Source organism: Pan paniscus, chromosome 17 (genome assembly GCF_029289425.2).
Source record: "Pan paniscus chromosome 17, NHGRI_mPanPan1-v2.0_pri, whole genome shotgun sequence".
In the NCBI taxonomy this organism is placed as follows: Eukaryota; Metazoa; Chordata; class Mammalia; order Primates; family Hominidae; genus Pan; species Pan paniscus.
The window spans coordinates 28,822,185-28,844,768 of NC_073266.2; the positions used below are offsets into that span (position 1 = coordinate 28,822,185).

At 43.7% G+C, this 22,584-nt stretch overlaps 1 protein-coding gene and 1 pseudogene across 4 annotated transcripts in view; both read left to right on the forward strand.

Moving 5' to 3' along the window:
• Window positions 1-10,539: 10,539 nt before the first annotated feature.
• On the forward strand, window positions 10,540-10,652 carry LOC112437857 (U6 spliceosomal RNA; annotated as a pseudogene).
• Window positions 10,653-13,439: 2,787 nt separating this feature from the next.
• PPP4R1 (protein phosphatase 4 regulatory subunit 1) overlaps window positions 13,440-22,584 on the forward strand; it is a 71,195-nt gene continuing 62,050 nt past the window's right edge. For 2 of the 4 annotated variants that reach the window (XM_034944093.2, XM_034944094.2), the window contains exons 1-2: window positions 13,440-13,602; window positions 14,342-14,386. In XM_034944093.2, the coding sequence (XP_034799984.1) occupies window positions 13,440-13,602; window positions 14,342-14,386 (208 nt within the window). Of the gene's footprint in view, window positions 13,603-13,978; window positions 14,139-14,341; window positions 14,387-22,584 lie in introns of those variants that run through there. The other 2 variants (XM_034944095.3, XM_034944096.3) reach the window with 2 other exon arrangements.

The following is a 22,584-nucleotide window of genomic DNA, read 5'->3' on the forward strand; positions in this document are numbered from 1 at the left end:
TTCTTCTAGTCTGGGTGTTTTTTTAACAAATAATGGTGATGTGCACACATTTTTTGGAGTGGAATTGTTAGATCATAGGTTCTGCATGTGTTCAGCTTTGGTAGATATTGCCAAATATTTTCTAAAACGGTTGTACCAATTTACATTCCAAAGAGGACTGTATGATAGCTGTGTTAGGCCGGGCGTGGTGGCTCACACCTGTAATCCCAGCACTCTGGGAGGCCAAGGTGGGTGGATCATCTGAAGTCAGGAGTTCGAGACCAGCCTGGCCCATATGGTGAAACCCCATCTCTACTATAAATACAAAAATTAGCTGAGCATAGTGGTGCATGCCTGTAGTCCCAGCTACTTGGGAGGCTGAGGCAGGAGAATTGCTTGAACCTGGGTGGCTGAGGTTGCAGTGAGCCAAGATTGCGCCACTGCACTCCAGCCTGGGTGACAGAGTGAGATTCTGTCTCAAAAAAAAAAAGAAAAAAGAAAAGAAAGAAAAAAAGAAAGCTGTGTTGTTCCATGTGGTAGGCAGAATAACGTCCATATTCTCAACCCAAGAACCTGTGAATATGTTACCTCCCCTGGCAAACGGGTCTTTGCAGCTGTGATTAAATTAAAGCTATTGACAAGGGGAGATGATCCTTGTTTAGACAGGTGAACCTAATGCCATCATAAATTTCTTAAGGTAAAAGAGAGAGGAAGAGAGTTAGAGGGTGACATAACTGTGGAGAAAGGGACAGAGAGATGCAACAATGCTGAAGATGAAGAAAGGAGGCCATGAGTCACAGAAAGTGGAGGTATCTAGAAGCTGGAAAAGGAAAGGAAATGCGTTCTCCCCTAGGGCTTCCAGAAAAGAATGCAGCCCTGCTGACACTCTGACTTTAACTCAGTGAGATCCGTGTCAGACTTCTGACCTACAGAACTGTAAGATAACATATTTGAGTTGTTTTAAGCCCCTAAGTTTGTGGTAGTTTGTTACAGCATCAACAGAAAACTAAAAGACTCCACATTCTCAACACATTGCCTGTGTTTTGAGTTTTTTGCTATTCTGGTGGATGTGTTATGGTATCTCATTACGGTGTTTATGTTTCCCTGATGAGAAATGAGCTTGAGCACCTTTTCATATGGTTTTTAGCCACGTAGATATTCTCTTTTATAAAGTACCTGTTCATACATACTACCAATTTGCCTACCAGGTTGTCCGTCTTTTTCTCATTGGTTTATAGGTCTTTGTATATTCTGAATATAAACCTTTTTTCAGTTATGTGTATTGTAGATATATTCCACTTTATAGCTTGTGTTTTCATTCTGTTAATAGTGTCTTTGTCTAACATAACTTCTTAATTTTAACATCATTCAACTTATCTTTTCCTTCATGGTCAGTGTTATGTGTCTGTTTAAGGAATCATTCTCTGCTGGGTGTGGTGGCTAATGCCTGTAATCCCAGCACTGTGGGAGGCTGAGGCAGGAGGATTGCTTGAGCCCAGGAGTTCGAGACCAATCTGAGAAACATAGTGAGACCCTGCCTCTAGTAATTAAAAAAAAAAAAAGAGAAAAGAAAGAAAGAAATCATTCCATACCCCAAGACCAAGAAGATATTCCCCTATGTTATCTTTTTCTTTTGTCATTTTTCTTTCTTTCTTTTCTTTTCTTTTTTTTTTTTTTTTGAGACAGAGCATCGCTTTGTTGCCCAGGCTGGAGTGCAGTGGCACGATCTCGGCTCACTGCAACCTCCGCCTCCCAGGTTCAAGTGATTCTCATGCCTCAGCTTCCCAAGTAGCTGAGATTACAGATGCCCACCACCATGCCCAGCTAATTTTTTTTGTATTTTTAGTAGAGACAGGGTTCCACCATGTTGGCCAAGCTGGTTTTGAACTCCTGACCTCAAGTGATCTGCCCACCTCGGCCTCCCAAAGTGCTGGGATTACAGGCATGAGCCACCATGCCCAGCCTATGTTATCTTGCAAACCTTTTTTTTTTACCTTATTTGTAACTAAATTCATCTGGAAATGGTTTTTGTGTATGAAGCAAGGTAGCGACCAGTTTGCTTTTTTTTTTTTTTGTCTCATATGGCACTCCAACCCTCCCAGCCTCAGCTTTCTCCCACAGCTTTATGGTGCTACTTTTGTCTTTTAGTTCTCTACATACCTACTATTGTCAAAAATCAGGTATTGATATATGTGTGAGCCTGTTTCTGTACTCTTCATTTTGCTTTATTGGTCTATTTGTTTATGTTCACTCCAACACTGCACTGTCTTAGTTATTGCAGCTTTAATGTAAGTCTAGATGTCCAGCAGGGTAAGTTTCTCCCATTGGTGGCTGTTCTTTGAAATTGGTTATTCTTGGCTTGACCCTTTGCATTTCTGCATATACCTTTAGAATCAGGTAGTCAATATCCACTATCAACTTTATGTCATCATAAAGTCCTTAAAAGTGCCAGGCGCAGTGGCTCACGCCTGTAATCCCAACACTCTGGGAGGCCAAGGCAGATGGATCACTTGAGGTCAGGAGTTTGAGACCAGCCTGGCCAACATGGTGAAATCCCATCTCTGCTGAAAATACAAAAATAAAAATTAGCCGGGTGTGGTGGCATGCGCCTGTAATTCCAGCTACTTGAGAGGCTGAGGCAGGAGAATCACTTGAACCCAGAAGGCAGAGGTTACAGTGATTGTGCCACTGCACTCCAGCCTGGGTGACAGAGTGAGACACTGTCTCATAAATAAATAAATAAATAAATAAAGTCCTTAAAAGTGGAAGAAAGAAAAAGAGACAGAGGGTGACGTGACTTTGGAGAAAGGGTCAGAGAGATGCAACGTTGCTGAAGATGAAGAAAGGAGGCCATGAGTCACTGAAAGTTGAGGTATCTAGAAGCTGGAAAAGGAAAGGAAATGCATTCTACCCTAGGGCTTCCAGAAAGGAATGCAGCCCTGCTGACACCCTGACTTTAACTCAGTGAGATCCGTGTCAGACTTCCGGCCACCCATAAAAAAAATCTAGGCCGGGCACAGTGGCTCACACCTGTAATCCCAGCACTTTGGGAGGCCAAGGTGGTGGATCACCTGAGATCAGGAGTTCAAGACCAGCCTGGCCAACATTGTGAAACCCCGTCTCTACTAAAAATACAAATATTAGATGGGTATGGTGGCACAAGCCTATAATCCCAGCTACTCGGGAGGCTGAGGTAGGAGAATTGCTTGAAGCTGGGAGGCGGGGGTTGCAGTGAGCCAAGATCGCACCACTGCATTCCAGCCTAGGAGACAGAGCAAGACTCCATCTCAAAACAACAACAACAATAACAACAACAAAATTGGCTCAGATTTTAATCAGGAATGAATTGAATCTATAAATCAGTTTGAAAGACAATTGACCTTTCATAAAATTGAGCTTTCTAATCTGTGGTCTTGACGTAGCCTATCATTTTCTTTTTTTGTTTTTTAGATGGAGTCTCGCTCTGTCGCTCAGGCTGGAGTGCAGTGGTGCAATCTCGGCTCACTGCAACCTCCGCCTCCTGGGTTCAAGAGATTCTCCTGTCTCAGCCTCCAGAGTAGCTGGGATTACAGGCACCCACCACCACGCCCAGCTAATTTTTGTATTTTTAGTAGAGACAGGGGTTTCACCATGTTGGCCAGGCTGGTCTCGAACTCCTGACCTCAGGTGATCTGCCCACCTCGGCCTCCCAAAGTGCTGGGATTACATGTGTGAGCCACCACGACCAGCCAGGCTATCATTTTCTTAAGAATTCATCAAGTTAAATTCTTTGATGATGTTTTATAGTTTTCTATGTAATGGTCCTGCACATCTTTCATTAGGATTCATTTTAAGGATTCAACCTTCTTAATGCTATTGCAAGTAACATTAAAATTTTTAATTCTATTTATAATTATTGAGTAGTTATATAATAGATATAGAACTGATCTTGTGTCTAATGACTGCTAAATTTACTTTTAAACTTTAAGTTTATTATTATTATTTTGAGATAAAGTCTTGCTCTGTCACTCAGGCTGGAGTGCAGTGGCATGATCATAGCTCACTGCAGCGTCGAACTCCTGGGCTTCAAGTAATCCTCCCACCTCAGTTTCCTGAGTAGCTAGTACTACAGGCATGTGCTGCCACACATGGCTATTTTTTACATTTTTTTAGAAATGGGTCTTGCTATATTGTTTAGGCTGGTCTTGAACTCCTGACCTCAAGTGGTTCTACTGCCTTGGCCTCCCAAAGTGCTGGGATTATAGGCGTGAGCCACCACACTCAGCCTATTTTCACTTTTTTTTTTTTTTTTTTTGGGAGACGGAGTCTCACTCTGTCGCCCAGGCTGGAGTGCAGTGGCGCGATCTCGACTCACTGCAAGCTCCGCCTCCCGGGTTCACGCCATTCTCCTGCCTCAGCCTCCTGAATAGCTGGAACCACAGGCGCCCGCCACCATGCCCGGCTAATTTTTTGTATTTTTAGTAGAGATGAGGTTTCACTGTGTTAGCCAGGATGGTCTCAATCTCCTGACCACGTGATCCGCCCGCCTCCTCATCCCAAAGTGCTAGGATACCTATTTTCACTTCTTATAGTTTATTTGTAGATTCTTGTATCTTCCACATATATAATCATGTCATTTGTGAATACTGACAGCTTAACTTTGGATGAGACACATTTTACGTAGGAAGATGTGGAGAAATTAGAACCCTCATACATTGCTAATGAAAATGCAAAATAGCGTGGATGCATTGGACAACAATTGCCAGTTCCTCAAAGTAGTAAAGACGGAGTTAACAGCCGGGCGCGGTGGCTCACACCTGTAATCCTAGCACTTTGGGAGGCCGAGGCGGGCGGATCACGAGGTCAGGAGATCGAGACCATCCTGGCTAACACGGTGAAACCGTGTATCTACTAAAACTACAAAAAATTAGCTGGGCGTGGTGGCGGGCGCCTGTAGTCCCAGCTACTTGGGAGGCTGAGGCAGGAGAATGACGTGAACCTGGGAGGTGGAGGTTGCAGTGAGCCAAGATCACGCCACTGCACTCCAGCCTGGGCGACAGTGCAAGACTCCATCTCAAAAAAAAAAAAAAAAAAGATGGAGTTAACAGATAACCCAGCCAAGGCTGCAGTGAGCCTTGATTGTGCCACTGCACTTCAACTTAGGCAACAGAGTGAGACCCTGTTTCAAACAAAACACAACAAACAAATGAAAAAAAAACACACAACCCAGCAATTCCACTTCTCGGGATATACCCAAGAGAATTGAAAGCATATATCCACACAAAAACTTGTAGATGAATGTTTATAGCAGCCTTATTCATAATAACTAAAACAAGGAAACAATCCAAATGTCCATCAGCTGGTGAAGGGATAAATAAAATGTGATATATCCATACAATGGACAATAGACATTAATAAAAAGAATTTTTTAAAAAAGAATGAAATACCGATACATGCTAAAACATAGATGAATATTAAACACATTCAGCTAAGTGAAAGAAGCCAGTCACAAAAGACCACGTATTATACAAATCCATTTATGTGAAATGTCCAGAATAGAGAAATCCATAGGGACAGAAAATACATTACTGGTTACGCAGAACCAGGGTTGTTGTAGTGGCAATCAGGAGTGACTGTTAATGACACATGTTTCTTTCTGGGGTTATGAAAATGTTCTCAAATTAGATGTGATGGTCACATAACTGAATATTCTAAAAACTAAAGAATTGTACATTTTAAATAGGTACATTTTATTTTATTTATTATTATTATTTTTTGAGGCAGGATCTTATTCTGCCACCCAGGCTGGAGTGCAGTGGCACGAGCACAACTCACTACAGCCTCCACCTCCTGGGTTCAATCCATCCTCCCACCTCAGCCTCCTGAGCAGCTGGGACTACAGGCGTGCATCACCACACCCAGCTAATTTTTGTATTTTTTGTAGAGATGGGTCCTCACCATGTTGCCTAGGCTGGTCTTGAACTCTTGGGCTCAAGCAATCCGCCTGCCTTGGTCTCCCAAAGTGTTGGGATTACAGGTATTGGCCACCTCGCCCAGCTAAATGGGTAAATTTTATAGTCTATAATTTATATCTCAATAAAGCTATTTAAAGTTTTGGGGTTTTTTGTTTTTTGTTGTTGTTGTTGTTTTAAATGGAGTTTTGCTCTTTTTGCCCAGGCTGGAGTGCAATGGCACAATCTCGGCTCACTGCAACCTCTGACTCCCAGGTTCAAGAGATTCTCCTGCCTCAGCCTCCCAAGTAGCTGAGATTACAGGCATGTGCCACCACACCTGGCTAATTTTTTATTATTATTTAGTAGAGACAGGGTTTCACCATGTTGGTCAGGATGGTCTCAAGCTCCTGACCTTAGGTGATCCACCCTCCTCAGCCTCCCAAAGCGCTGGGATTACAGGCATGAGCCACCACACCCGGCTAAACTTTTTTTTCTTTTTTCCCCCCAAGATGGAGTCTCCCACTGTCGCCCAGGCTGGAGTGCAGTGGCGCGATCTTGGCTCACTGCAAGCTTCGCCTCCCAGATTAATGCCATTCTCATGCCTCAGCCTCCCGAGTAGCTGGGACTACAGGCGCCTGCCACCACGCCCGGCTAATTTTTTGCATTTTTAGTAGAGACGGGGTTTCACCGTGTTAGCCAGGGTGGTTTCAATCTCCTGACCTCGTGATCCGCCCACCTCGGCCTCCCAAAGTGCTGGGATTACAGGAGTGAGCCACCGCGCCCGGCCTAGGCTAAACTTTTTTAAATATAGGACTTTGAAAGCTTTAAAAAATAGGTAAACATACACTGTTTGGGGGTATTATCTCTACATTTTTGGAGATTTTAATTTTTTCTTTATACTTTTCTGGGCACTCCAAGAACATGTATTTTTGTAATTGGAAAATTCAGAAAAGAATAAATGTTACAAAGATGTAGAATTCCGGCCGGCCATGGTGGTTCACACCTGTAATCCCAGCTCTTTGGGAGGCCAAAGTGGGAGGATTGCTTGAACCCAGCAGTTCAAGACTAGCCTGGGCAACAAAGTGAGACCCCATCTCAAAAAAAAAAAAAAAAGTAGAATTCCACCCCTCCCAACACCTGCCACATACCTACAAGCAGCAGCAACAACAAAACCTCCTAAAAAACCAAGAACATCGTTTGAGGGAGAAGTGAGTTGGCACCTGAGTTCAAGATTGTCTACCTGGATGACTTGTCCGAATAATGAAATGGTGGTAAACTGCAGCCATTCAAGCCAAGGGCAGCTGGTGAGAGGACACTGTTAAGGCACTTGCTTGGGAATTTCACAAAATTGTGATGAACAAAATATTATATGAGAAAGATAATTTTTGTTATCCTTGGCCAGAATAATTGAAACAGGCTAGTTAAAAAGTTATTAGTATGGTTTTGAAGTGGTTAATATCTTGGTCAGGATATTGAGTGAGAAACGGAGTGAAGAGGTGACTCCTAAAATGTTTCAGTGACAAAATCCTCAGGGAACAGTGATAACTTAGATGGAATTAGAGATTATACCAAGACCATACATGTTGAAAGACTAGAAGTTCTCTTAACGCGAAAGAAGTTGACGAAGGACCATTTTGACAGAAAAGCAATGAATGTGAGGATATGCAAACGCTATTGCCATTATTTAGAATCAGGATTCCAGTGTTTGAATCCTAATGCCCCTATTTGCTTGCTTGCTTGCTTGCTTTTTTTTTTTTTTTTTTTTTTGAGACAGTCTCACTCTGTCACCCAGGCCAGAGTGCAGCGGCGTGATCTCGGCTCACTGCAAACTCCACCTCCTGGGTTCAAGAGATTCTAGTGCCTCAGCCTCCCGAGTAGCTGGGATTACAGGCATGTGCCACCACACCCAGCTAACTTTTGTATTTTTAGTAGAGACAGGGTTTCACCATGTTGGCCAGGCTGGTCTCGAACTCCTGGCCTCAAATGATCCACCCACCTCGGCCTCCCAAAGTGCTGGGATTACAGGTGTGAGCCATTGTGCCAGGCCCCCATTTGCTTTTTGATCTTTGTCAAAATACCCAACCTTTCTGAGCTTCGATTTCCTTTATTTTTAAAATGGTAATATCAATTTCTACTTCACAGGGCTGTTTTAAATAAATCAGAAAGCACATAAAAGCGCTTAACAGGCTGGGCGCGGTGGCTCACACCTGTAATCCCACCACTTTGGGGGGCCGAGGCAGGTGGACCACTTGAGGTCAGGAGTTTGAGACCAGCCTGGCCAACATGGTGAAACCCCGTCTGTACAAAAAAATACATATATATATATATACAAAAATTAGCTGAGTATGGTGGTGGGCACCTGTAGTCCCAGCTACTCAGGAGGCTGAGACAGGAGAATCGCTTGTACCCAGGAGGCGGAGGTTGCAGCAAGCTGAGATTGCAGCAAGCTGAGATTGTGCAACTGCACTCCAGCCTGGGTGATGGAGCGAGATTCCATCTCAGAAAAAAAAAAAAAAAAGAAAGAAAAGAAAAGAAAAGAAAAAGCGCTTAACATAATGCCTGGCACACGCTCTGAAAAATGTTTCATATATACAGTAATATTACCATTGGGGGAACTGATGTGAAAGGGACATAGGACATCCTGGCACATCATTTGAAACTTCATGTAAATCTATAATTGTTTCTAAATAAAAAGTTAGAAAATGTAATAGCTATCTAGTCTGGGAATTGTATTGTGTCATTGTGCTAATATTTTTCCCACCAAAGGAAGGAACCAAGGACCAGAGACACAAGCAATTTGTTACAAACAGTTACAGAGAAGTGAAATGAGAATGGAAGTAATTTCTTCTGAATCATATTACCATAGAGCAGCCTTAGTGTGAAGGGAGCTTAGAGTCAGGGCAGTTAACCACTGAACTTATCTGGGTTTGAATATGTGGTTTGCTATGGTTTATTTCCTGGTTCAACTTGACTCATCCATTCAGATTCAGAATAATAAACATTTAAACATTTAAAATAATAAGCATCTAAAATGATAAGCATTTCCTCCACACGTACTCTGTGCCAGGCATTGTGGAAGCCTCTCCCATATTGCTTTGAATGGGATTGCAACTAAAGCTTTCTAAATTCTAAGAGAAAGGCACAAAGGAAATTTACTACTGCCACTCTAATCCATTTAGTGCTCACTGTTTAAATATCTTTGTTTTCTCTTAATGAAATTAAAATGTGTGGAACAAATTGTGTAGGACGTAGTACCTCATCAGTGGGAATTCTTTTGCCTCTACTAACCTGGAGCACTGGGAAAAGCACGGGAGTAGGGAATATAGGGCATAAGAAAAAGAGGGTTTATTTTCCTTTATACTCAGTTTACAGTAGTGATTCCAGCAGGATGCACTATTTTGTTCAGAAAAAGCTGATGCTAAGAAACTTGGAGCTGTGGCTGACGACCTTGGGACAGAGCTGAAGTTCTGTTGCATTCTCGGGGCAGTGTTCAGCTCCTGTAAATGTAGAAAGAACAGCCTGAATCAGGGTAACTCTGTATAGAGCTCAGTTCTGTAGGTATTTTTCTTCTCTTTTTTCTTTTCTTTTCTTCTCTTTTCTTTTCTTTTCCTTTCTTTCCCTCCCTCCTTCCCTCCCTCCCTCCCCTTCTTTCTTTCTCTCTTCTTTCTTAAGCACAGTGTGAGAAAATGTCTCTTTAGCTGATGTGAGTAAAGAGATCAAATATCTTTGAAAAACTATGAAAGCTCTAGGAAAGGCTAAGGCTTCACATTCAGAATGTCACCTTGACAGGGAGCTTTAAAGGGAGATAGAAGAAGCATAGAGAGGAGGACAAGTAAAATTTCACAAATATACAACTTTTTTTTTTTTGAGACAGTCTCGCTCTGTCACCCAGGCTGGAGTGCAGTGGCGCGATCTCAGCTCACTGCAAGCTCTGCCTCCTGGGTTCACGCCATTCTCCTGGCTCAGCCTCCCGAGTAGCTGGGACTACAGGTGCCCGCCACCATGCCTGGCTAATTTTTTTGTATTTTTAGTGAGACTGGGTTTCACTGTTAGCCAGGATAGTCTCGATCCCCTGACCTTGTGATCTGCCCGCCTCAGCCTCCCAAAGTGGTGGGATTACAGGCATGAGCCACTGCGTCTGTCCTTACCTTTATACAATGTATAGAAATGTATAGGAGGCTTTAGGTAAGAGACTGGCAATTAGTTTTTTTAAATTGTTCCTTTTTTTTTTTTTTTTTTTTTTGAGATAGAGTCTCACTCTGTGTCCCAGACTGGAGTGCAGTGGCATGATCTCGGCTCACTGCAACCTCTGCCTCCCAGGTTCAAGTGATTCTCCTGCCTCAGCCTCCCTAGTAGCTGGTATTACAGGCATGTGCCACCATGCCCAGCTAATTTTTTGTATTTTTAGTAGAGACAGGGTTTCGTCATGTTAGCCAGGCTGGTCTCGAACTCCCAACCCCAGGTGATCTGCCCACCTCAGCCACCCAAAGTGCTGGGATTACAGGCGTGAGCCACCACACATGGCCTAAAAATTGTTCTTCTTATTTGAAAATGAGTCTATGAGGGACATTTTGTCAATCTGGCTTCAAAAAAGATGAATGAAATGAATGGTAAAAATTTGTTTAACGTGCTCGTTTCAGCAGCACATACACTAAAATTAGACTGATACAGAGAAGATTAGCATGGCCCCTGCGCAAAGATGACACGCAAATTTCATTTTAAAAAAGCAAATAAATATTTGTTTAAAAATCATTTTTAATCATGTAAGTATTTCTCCATTTTTCAGACTGTTTCTCTTTTCATCATTTAAAACAATAAATAATAGGGCTGTCTTTATATACTTTCAGTTTCAGGAATGATAATTCTGAAGAAAAAAGTGAATGGTTCAATCACCGATACAAAAATTAACAAACATGATAGTGGCAAGCAACATCAGGTGGGTTTTGTTTATTAGCAATGTTTTCGCCATGTTTTTTTTTATGTTTGTTTGTGGTTGAAAAGCCAGACACATTAATTTCCAAGGCTCATTGGCTGCTAAGAAAAATTGTCACTGTGGCCAGGCACAGTGGCTCATGCCTATAACCCCAGCACTTTGGGAGGCCAAGGCGGGCAGATCACCTGAGCCCAGGAGTTTGAGATCAGCCTGGGCAACATGGCAAAACCCCGTCTCTACGAAAAAATACCAAAATTAGCTGGGTGTGGTGGCGCCCACCTGTAGTCCCAACTACTTAGGGGGCTAAGGTGGGAGGACTGCCAGAGCCTAGGAGGTGGAGGTTGCAGTGAGCTGAGACTGCACCACTGCACTCCAGCCTGGGTGACAGAGCAAGAGCCTGTCTCAAAAACAAACAAACAAAAACCCTTTCATTATCATTTGGAAGAGGACTTATTCTTAAAAATGCAGGCCTTAGTACTTACATAGTTGGATGATGCTTTTAGAAAAATGACTTGGGACACTCCCCCTATATTTTACACATTTCCGTGGCAGAGCAGGATAACAATTCAGACTTCCTGTGTGTCTGACCACGGACAACACACAGCTCTGCCATCCACGAGCTGCATTGTAAGTGAAGCTGGGTTAAAGGTATGTAGAATAATGATTGCTATTATTTGTTTAAATATTATTTCTTAGAAGAAGGGGACAGAGTGCAGTTTGTAAACACTGGTTTAAAAACTCCTTTCTTTCAGAAAGGAGAGTGAGAGAAAGTGAAATGTAAAAAACACATACTTGTGCTGAACCATGAATGATACCGTCACTGAAATATCTAAAAACCATATTGCTTAAAGGCACTTCTTGCAATGTGTAATTCAGCTAAGATGATAATCAAATGCATAGCTCTTGAATACAGAAAAATGATACAGATCCTCCTCCTTTGCTGCCCTTCCCACAGAATACTGAGATAAAACTTACTGAGGCCTAGCTACCAAAGGCAGAATTAGTTGTTCCATATCCTAGGCTAGCATTTGGTACATAGTCCCTATTTTATCATGATTACTGAGAACTGTTAAGTCTAACTCAACTGTGTAGATCAAGACAGTTTTGTCTTAGTGCATCCAGCGGCTGAAGCACAGTTGGCACGCTGTAGATTTTGTGTTGTTGCGGTGAGACCACCAGTTAGAATAAAGAGCTGATTTGGGCCGGGTTTGGTGGCTCACACCTGTAATCCTGGCGCTTTGGGAGACCAAGGCCAGAGGATTGCTTGAGGGCAGGAGTTCAAGACCCACCTGGGCAACACAGTAGAACCACGTCCCTAAAAAATTTTAAAAATAAATTGGCCAGGTGGAGTGGCCTGTGCCTTTAGTTCCAGTTACTTGGGAGGCTGAGATGGGAGGATCTCTTGAGGCCAGGAGTTCGAGGTTACAGTGAGTCATGATTGTGCCACTGCACTCCAGCCTGGGCTACGTAAGGCAAGACTCTGGCTCTAAAAAAAATTTGCTTTTTAATGAAAAAAAAAAAAAGAGCTGATTTGGCTCTTTCTTCCCCCATTTACCCAGAATTGCTAAAGTGGTAGATACTGACAAGGTATCTTAGCAGGGCAGAAGTCTCATGGTTTGAGTCAGTTGGGACCAATTGCTGTTGATGTGAATTTCTAACTCCTTTGTCATTCTGAGTGTGTCAGCTGAATTCACATAAGGGCATTCACCAAGGGAGGAAGAGAAAGGCCTTTAGTTTTAATTATTTTATAGTTGAGAAAATTAGACACATACTCGGGGTTACGGGGTCTATTCTGATTTTTATTACTCCTAGAAATTTCATACAGATTATAATCTGTCTATCTTGTTAGTAATATCTGACTGATTTTTTTGGAATAGCTATGTGTAGAACCCATTTTATTACACAGATTTAGGAATCTCAGAGGATCTGATTCCTTAGTCTCTTAAATCTTCAGTGGCATTAAATGCCAACACATTGTCCTTGGTCAAGACTACAACGTAGAAAGGAACAAGCTAATTAACTACTTAGAATTCCCTCTCCTAAGAGACCACATCGCCAAAGTGGCACCATGACACAGCTTGGTGTTTTGTTGGTCACTTTAGGAGACCACCATTTTGGAGGCCTTGGGTGGAGCTGGAGATAGAGCCATGGAGGTAGAACCGTGTCGGAAAACCTGGGTTTAGCCCCATTTTGTACTTGGGCGTTTGAGCTAATCGCTTAAGTCACGTAAAACAACAAGACTAATAAAGTCTGGGATACAGACTTTAACACCTCAAGTGCTGCCAAAAGTATTTAGAAGACAAAGCGAATCATAGGCACCCTTCACCGAGCACCTCCTAGACATCAAGAACCATGCTAGGTTCCCTACATTCTTCATTTAATGCCAATAACCCCACGAGGCAGTTATCACCTTCATTCTACAAATGGGCCCCACTCCTACCAATTAACTGGCTGAATCAGGATCTGACCCCGGGCCTGCCAACGCTCCCGCTGGTGGATTGCCCGCCTTGTCAGCTCGAGTTGGCAGGACGTGGGAGTAAAAACCCGGCGCCCCAGCCTTCACCGTGCTGCACGAGGAAGCTGGCTAGGCAGGCATGACTTTGTCAGTCAACCATCCCGCAGCCGGGCCCTGGGCTTTGTTAGCAGCCACTTGGCGAGGGCCCCGGGCGGGTGGGGAGGCGGCGCTTCCTCCAAGAGGAGGTGGGACCCCGGCCCCGACGACCTCGGAGCCGCCCCCGGCCCCGGATCGCCGACGACGTACGTGCAGGCCTGGGGATGGGGCGCTGGCTGCGAGCGGCGCGCCCGCTGAGATGGCTGCGGCTGGCAGGGCGGTGGGCGAGGCCGGTGACCCAATAAAGCGGCCGGGCCGCGGGAGGCCCCGCCCGGCCGGGTTCCGGCACTCGCCGCAGGGTCCCGGCCGGCGGCAGGTTGCGCGTCCCCGTCCGCAGCGCTCGGCGTGAGGGCGGCTCGGGAGGAGGGTGTGAGCGCGCGTCGCCGGGCCGGGGCCCGGCAAGGAGCGGGAAAGGCGGGAGGCGGGAGCGCCGGTCGCCCGGGAGCCGCGCGGAGGGGCAGGCGGGGCGGGGCGCGGCCGGGGGCCCGGGCGGCCGGGAGCCGCGCCGCCCGCGGCAGGCCCGGGCCCTCGGCCCGCCCCGCGCGCGCGCCCCCGCCAGCCCGGCCCTCCTCCTCCCCGCCGCCCCTCCCGCGCGCGTCCACCGGCTCCCCGGCTCGCGCCGCTCCATGTAGCCCCGGATCCCCGGGCGGCCGCGGAGGAGGGGGCGACCACAAGATGGCGGGTACGTGGCCCCCTGTTCTCCGGGCGGCGGCGGCTCCTCGAGCCCACCCGCCCTCCGCCGCAGCCCTGAGTGGCTGCCGGGCCGGGGCCGGCGTGGGGTCCCGGCGCGGGAAGGCGCCCCCGGGGCGGGGGGGGCGGGCGGGGGGGGCGTCGCGCCGGGCCCCGGGGCGCTGACCGGGCCTTTCTTCTCTCCCCTCGGCGCAGACCTCTCGCTGCTTCAGGAGGACCTGCAGGAGGACGCAGACGGATGTGAGTGGCCCGGCCTCGCGGTGGCCTGGCACTCCGCGGGGAGCGGCCGGGGAGGGCGGGCGGCGGCGAGGCCTGGGCCGGGCCCTGGCTGGCTGAGGGGACGGTGGGCGAGGGCGGCCCCAGGCGGGCTGGGGTGGCGATCTGGAGGGAAAATCTCGCGTCCGTGAGGAAACGGCGAGCCCAGGTTCCGCTGGGGGAGGGAGACGCCCGGAGTAACGCCCAAGTTCGCTTTCCGCCCTTCGCTCTCTTCTCCCGGCGCCCCCGAATCGCCTGCGGGCTCAGCAGTGGCGCGGCTGTTTTGGAAGAAGCGGTGGGGCAGGATTTGAAGTGGGGTTTGGGTGTGTTTCTGCCCCTGGTGTCCCCTTCCCCCGTCACTCTAGGAAGGAAGAGGCTCGCGCGGGAGGTGTGTTTCCTTAAGAGTCGCCCTTCCAGGAGCGCCCGGGGGGCAGCCTGGGCCCCGGCTAGCCGTCTGGGCTCCCCGACCCGGTTTTGGATTGTTTGAGGATGACATACCTGTCATTTTACTTTGGCTGGTAGCAGTTTTTAGATTGCTCCCGATTTGATTAGTGGATTACGAGAAGGTTAGAAGGTGTGGCCTCCTCAGGAATTACTAGGTTTGGAGAGCATATTTCTTTAATGCGGATGTTCAGAAATCACCCAGCCCTCCTTCAGTGTTAACAGTGCAGCTTTCCTTTGAGGTACTGAAGTTTTTAAAGAGTTGACGCTTTTATTTTTAAAAAGACAAAGTTTCTGACGTTTCCTGATGGCGACGGAATTGATATTTAGAAAGGAATTTTTCGTCTTATGTGTACTTTTCTAAGCCTCAGAAAATAATTTGGGTCACGATAGAAAAGACAAAAGAGTTAAGCAGGTTTGTATTGAAAGAAGTGACAAATTGCAGTTAACTTAAAATAGTTTCTATTCACGCTAATCTTCCAAAATAGTGACCCATCAAAAAATCAATAGGTTTTGAGATGCATTTTAAAAATGAAGAGTGTGCCAAATATATAAGCGAAGATCATGGGATACATAAGGGACCAAGAAATTGTTCTGAGTTGAGATGATAACCATAGTAGGATTGTGGTCTGTTTAGTGGAAAGCCTACTGGATGCTGAGATTGACTGTCTAATACCTGTATAAGTAATTTCAGAGATGGCTGCAGTTTGAAATTACTCTTTTAAATACTCTGTAGTTAATCCTTAGCATTGTCTAATGTGGTTCCCTTACTCAGAGTAAACTTAATTTTTAGATTCCTGGTTGTTTTGAGTAAAGTAAGGGGGATTTACTATTTAGATGGATTATCTGAAACGAGTAATTTATCTTTAAAGTAAATGAACCACATCCAAACTTTTGCTAAGTCTGTGTTTTTAGTGAGGTGGCTCAAAACAGCTCTCTTAAAGGGAGCAGTACTCATGTAGTGAAGGGCAGCTTTAACATTTTATTTAATGTTTACTTTAAGCCACTTATCTGCCTAATAGTAAGTTTGAGATATTATTTAAGGCAGCTGTTGATTTCAGATCTCTTGCCAGGTTAGGATTGGAGAAATGGCCCTGATTATGTTACCTCGAGGAGGGCTTTTTATATTTATGTTCGGCTTCGTAAATAGAAGATTCATTTATTCAGCAAGTATTTATGACTGGAGCAAAAACTTCTCACTCCTGAAGGATGAAATGCAGTGTCAGTTTCTTCCTTAGCCCCCAAGAAGCACAGTGTACAGGGGAAGGCATACCTGTGAAAAATTCAACCATGAGTTTCAACACTCTGCCAGGTACTGGGGATGGAGCTTTGAGAAAGATGGGCACAACCCATGCCCTCTAGTGGTTTACAAGCAGTTTTGAATCTAGGTGTACAGTACAGTATTACAGTTACCACTGGAGCCAGGCTGCTCTGTTCGTCTTAGCAGTGTCTTTTTGGGCAGACTTGGGCAACTCACTTAACCTCCCTATGCCTCAGTTTTGTCATTTGTAAGTAGGCATAAGAAATATTACCTACTTCATAGAGTTGTTCAAGGCTGTACCTAAGTTAGTGCCTCTGAAGCACTTGGAACAATTCCTGGTAAACAGCGATGATTATGATTATGTTTGCTGTTATGAGAAAAGAGCAAGGGAAGCTTAAAAGAAGAGCAGAGAAGGAAACACTGATGTTGAACCTTACAGAATGAAGGTACTTAAAGATGCTGCCAATGCTCGCAACTAAATTTTTTTTTTTTTTTTGAGATGGAGTTTCACTCTTGTTGCCCAGGCTGGAGTGCAATGGCGCGATCTCGGCTCACCGCAACCTCTGCCTCCCGGGTTCAAGTGATTCTCCTGCCTCAGCCTCCCGAGTAACTGGGATTACAGGCATGTGCCACCACGCCTGGCTAATTTTGTACTTTTAGTAGAGATGGGGTTTCTCCATGTTGATCAGGCTGGTCTCGAACTCCCGACCTCAGGTGATCCACCTGCCTTGGCCTCCCAAAGTGCTGGGATTACAGGCGTGAGCCACTGCGCCCGGCTGCAACTAACTTTTTAAAGATTCTGTTTCCTGTGCATTTTAATTTAGGATAAAACAGACATTGAAGGCACAATAGTTATTTGCATATTCATAATTTGGTTGAAGGCTTTGTTAGAGTAATTGCTTATTTTTCTCAGTTACTAAAGTTTTTACAGGTGATACCTTTACCCAGAATATTCAGGAACAAAGGACTTTTGGACATATGGCCAGTTGAAGGACCACTTCCCATCTTTTGTGAAGGGAGAAAGAATGAGGGGGAACACTGGGCCATGGTGCCTCCTTAGAGAGCAAGATGGTTGGTAAAGGACTGAGAAAGCTGTCACCTCCTGGAGAAGCTGGAGAAGGTAGAGGACCCAAAGGTAGAGGAACGGAGCTTGGGCTGCCCTTATAACACGGTTGTTATCTCGTGAGCCTGAGTTTCTCTGTCTATGGCAAAACTCCAGAGTATGGAGCCCAACCTCCAGAGTAGTTGTAAACAAGTCCTACTACTTCAGCCAAGCTAGGTGTAAGTTGGCCCTTGGGATGGGAAGAAATTATTTTCTGGTCAAGCTCTAGAATCTTGGTTGACCTTCCTAAATGCAGAAGCTGGACTATGAGGGAAGAGACAGTAAGTTCTGTTGTGCAGATGATCTAGGAAAGGACCTAGCTGGAGTCTAGGACTTGAAAGAGGGGCATTGCCAGACATTGCTAAGAGTCTCAGGTCTTTCGATTTGATTTGTTTTAATCCCGTCTCTGTACAGAGGCACAGAGTCGGGGAAAAGGTTGGTCAAAGACTGACTTGACTGATAACCTTTGGAGGAAAAAAAATCCTAATGAGGGAAAAATGGATGGTATTTGTGTGTGTGTGTGTGTGTGTGTGTGTGTGTGTGTGTGTGTATACACATAATTTCATTGAAGGAGTTTCATTAGAACTTACACTTTTATCAAGTAACTTATAAAGGTAAGTAAATGAAATCATTATCAGGTACTCTTAAATTTAGGAGAATAGGCTGGGTGCAGTGGCTCATGCCTGTAATCCCAGCACTTTGGGAGGCCGAGGTGGGCGGATCACGAGGTCAGGAGATCGAGACCATCCTGGCCAACATGGTGAAATGTCTACTAAAATACAAAAAAAAATTAACTGGGCCTGGTGGCGTGCACCTGTAGTCGCAGCTGCTCAGGAGGCTGAGGCAGGGGAGTTGCTTGAACCCAGGAGGTAGAGGTTGCAGTGAGCCAAGATTGTGCTACTGCACTCCAGCCTGGCGACAGAGCAAGACTCCGTCTCAAAAAAAAAAATGTTTAGGAGAATAATGCAATAAAAACCATATGTATTTAAGTTTAAAAGTGAAACTTTCAGTACTGTATCATGAAATACTTTGAATTTCAAATTGAAAGCAAACCAGTGACTCCATTTGAACATAGGTTATCTCAGCAGATTTCAGAGTTGGGTAAACCCTTTTTAACTTTTTATATTTAATTATGTTCCTTAAATAATGGGAGACAATACAAAATTGTAGATGTTTAGAAAAAATTATTTCAGATTTCTGTTTTAGTTTCCAAAGATGCAGTTTTGATTCACATTTAAGTTGGTAGATTCCTAAAATGAAATGAGACTAAGATACGGTTAAGATTTGATGAGCCAATGCTTGTAAAAATAATTTCATTGAAGGAGTTTCATTAGAACTTAAGCTTTTATCAAAGTAATATGTTGAAGAATGTTATTTTTAAAGAATGGCTATGTAACGCTTAGTTTACAGTGCCTTTCATACACAGGTTATTCTTCACAGCAGTCCTGTGATGTGTAGGCTATGGTATTCTAATACTAATAAGTAAGTTGACTAATGCCCAAAGGGACTAAAGAAACAAAACTCCTAAGTTTAGACGGAATTTTAAGCTAGGCCTTCTGATTCTAAATATCATATTTTGAATATTTTCTTAAATGGCCCAGTTTAAAATATTGATCAACCCAAACTTGTACAGGCAATTTCTTTGAATTCGTTCTTAAAGTACCCTTGAAAATTAATCTGGGATGCTGCATGTGGTTTAGTTTACACCTGGAGAGTGATAGAGAGGATGGAGCTTGGGTATAAGACAGCTTATTTAGTCGTTAACTTTTATCTCAGCTGTAACTAAGTATGACGTTGAAAAGTTTTTGAAGCTATGTTATTGAGTATGCCATACAACAAACTTTTTTCATATTGAAGTTTTGGAATCCTTTTACATTATGCTGTTTTTCGGGTTTAAGGGCTGTGTTGAAGTAGAGTGAAGGATGGGTCCAGAACTAACTGAGGGTAACCGCCTAGACCGCACTCTGCAGAATCTCCAGGCCTTCCTACCATGTTTCAAAACCAGTTCTGATAAGCTTAGAGTCCTTGCTGCTGGGGGAGGTGAGGAGCAAAATATTGGGGCTGTATCTGGTAGTGGCCAGGGAATCATTCAGAAACCTTTGGAAGGTGCCCTTGAACATGAATCATATTTAGGAGTATTGTTAAATAGGGATTTGGGAGGGTGAGTCGTGAGACCTGGTAGCCTGTTTTGACTGCTGCCAACAAGCCTGGATGGAGAAATCTTTATTTAGAGATAATATCATTGATATCTTAGAAAAGAGTGCTTTTAAAATGGTTTCAGTGGTACCCACATGTGTGTAGGATCAATTAATGATACCTCTGCTAACAACTTCCCACATAAAATTGAAAGAGAGAGAGAGACAGAGAGAAAAACCCCTTTGTAAATATGCTTGGGCCTGTAGCTACACGATCCACTGCCCTCCCCCCTCCAAAAAAATAAAAAACCAAGACACCTAAATGCATACTTTTTGTTTGTTCCTGCCTGTGAAAGATAAATAGACCTCAGGAGGTAAAGTTCAGAAGTCTGCTGCCACATTTGTTTGATCTCTGGTTTATTATTTCTGGTCCTTTTCCCTCAGTCTCCTCAAAACAATGAATGTATGTTTATTAAACTATTGTTACCTTGCTCCTATGTTTGTATTACATCTTTTTTTTATATTTTGGAGTAAAAGAATTTGAAAGTTCCTAAATTTGAATTAGAGTTTTGTTGTTGTTTTTAAATTGGAGCTGAGAATAAACCTAACTTAGTGTTTTGGGCAGAAGTCTGGATGGCACACCTATGGAATTTTGGCTGAGGAGGTATTCCCTCTAATTTCTATAAGAGGGTCTGGAACTTGCTCTGCTTTTAGCACAGATCTTTGAGCTGGTGACATCACCAATGCTTCTTCCTCCACATTCATTTCTTAACTCTCCTAACTTTTAAGTCATCTTAGCTTCTTACCTCCCTAGACTAAGGAGCAAACTTAACTTACTTTCTGGCCTTATTGATATGAATGTGGTTGGTATTTGAGCATCTATCATGCAGTCATTCTGGAAGATACCTCAGTATAGTTTTGTGTAGGGGAAAGAACACTGGGCTTGGTAAGCCTTTAGACCTGAGTTAATATTCTGGCCCTGCCATTTATTCTCTTTATAATCTGAGCAAGTTAACTTTTTCTCAGCTTTCTACCTTTAAAATGTTGATGGATTTTTGGATCATCTGCAGTTTTTTGCTGTTACAAATAAAGCTGCTATGAACATTCACACACAAGTCTGTGTGAATATATACGTTCTTTCTCTTGGGTATACATCTAGAAGTAGAATGGCTGTTTAACTTTTTAAGAAACTGCCAGCCCGGCACGGTGGCTTATGCCTGTAATCCCAGCACTTTGGGAGAACGAGGCGGGTGGATCACCCGAGATCAGGAGTTCAAGACCAGCCTGGCCAACATGGTGAAACCCCGTCTCTATTAAAAATACAAAGAATTAGCGGGGCGTGGTGGTGCACGCCTGTAATCCCAGCTACTCAGGAGGCTGAGGCAGGAGAATCACTTGAACCTGGGAGGCAGAGGTTGCAGTGAGCCGAGATTGCATCATTGCACTCCAGCCTGGGCAATGAGCGAAACTCCATCCAAAAAAAAAAAAAAAAAAAGAAAGAAAAACTGCCAAACTGTTTTCCAAAGTGGTTATATCATTTTCCATTCCCACCAAAAGTGTATGAGAGTTCCAGGTCCTCGTCATCATTGTCAACACTTAGTGTGAGCAGTCTTAATTTTAGCCACTCTATTCAATGTATAATAGTATTAATTTGTGGCTTGAATTTGCATTAATGGCTAATTATGTTACTCTTTTTATGCGCTCATTTGCCATCTAACTTATCTCCTTTGGTGAAGTGCCTTTTCACATCTTTTGCTCATCTTTTCATTGGGACATTTTCTTATTAAATTTTGAATGTTTGTTATATATTACAGATACTTAGGACATATACAAAGGCAGATGGACCATCATGTCTCTACTACTCGGTTTTGACTTTCATTTATCCATGTTTCTGTTTTTGTTTTTTTTTTTTGAGACAGGGTCTGGCTCTGTTGCCCAGGCTGGAGTGTAATGGCACTATCTTGGCTCACTGCAACGTCTGCTTCCCGGACTCAAGTAATCCTCCCACCTCAGCTTACCAAGTAGCTGGGACCACAGGCCTGCACCACCACGCCTGGCTAATTTTTTTGTATTTTTGGTAGAGATGGGGTTTTGCCATGTTGTCTAGGCTGGCCTTGAGCTCCTGAGCTCAAGCAATCCACCTGTCTTGGCCTCCCAAAGTGCTGGAATTACAGGTGTGAGCCACTGCACCCAGCCTGATGTAGATCACTTTTATATTTAAATCTATGAAATTCATTTTTGATAGAAATAACTCATTTATTAAATACTTCATTTGTTTAAGATTGGTGGCAATTTGGACCTGAGTTAGTTCAAATTTTGTATTTGGATTACCTGTGGGAAAAAAGGTTACTACCAAAGTAATTGCGTTAAGAGTGCAAAGAAAATTTTTACTCACTGAAGGGAATAAATATCTATAATATTTGGGAGATCCACAAGTGTATGTCAGAGCAAGTGCTTTGTTACACTACCTTTCTGTTAAATACTGTTTGTATACATAATCTTGGTAACTAACTTGAAACTAGATAAACATGCCACTACTGTATTATATAAATAGAAATACATTATACATATGGTGTATATATATAAATATAAATACATATATGAATATACATATAGTATACTTCAGCAAATTATTCTTGCCTTAAATTCAGTTGTGCTATAGGACAATTTTGCATTTCTAAGGATTTAGTAAGCTTTTAGTATTGATATTTGAAGGAAGGGTTTCTGATAAACATTATTTATATTATTGCAAAGTACAAAATTAAAGCTTGACATACCTGTTGCTGGAGACTATAAAGATTATGTTGTATGGTCCCTGTAAAAGGCCAAATATTAAATAGTTTAGGTTTTGTGGACCATATGATCTTTGTTGCAGCTACTCAGATCTGCTGTTGTAAGGTAAAAGCAGCCATGACAATACAGAAATGAATGAAAGTAAGTGTCATCCAATAAAATTTTATTTACGAAAACAGAAGGTGGGCCAGTTTGGCTCGCTGGCTGTAGTTGGCCAACCCCTTCACTGTGCTATAAAATCCAAGATCTGTAACATTTTTATTCTTGACTCATCACAGAGTGTTCAGCAATACATCTCATCAATGCTTAATGTAGAATAAGTATTGAATGAATCTTGATGTTTCACACCAAGCTAAATAAGACCGTAAACCTAATTTGGGGTCAAATAATGAAATATTTTTAATTAAACTTGTTATTTTGAAAACTTTCAGACCTATACAAAAGCTGCACA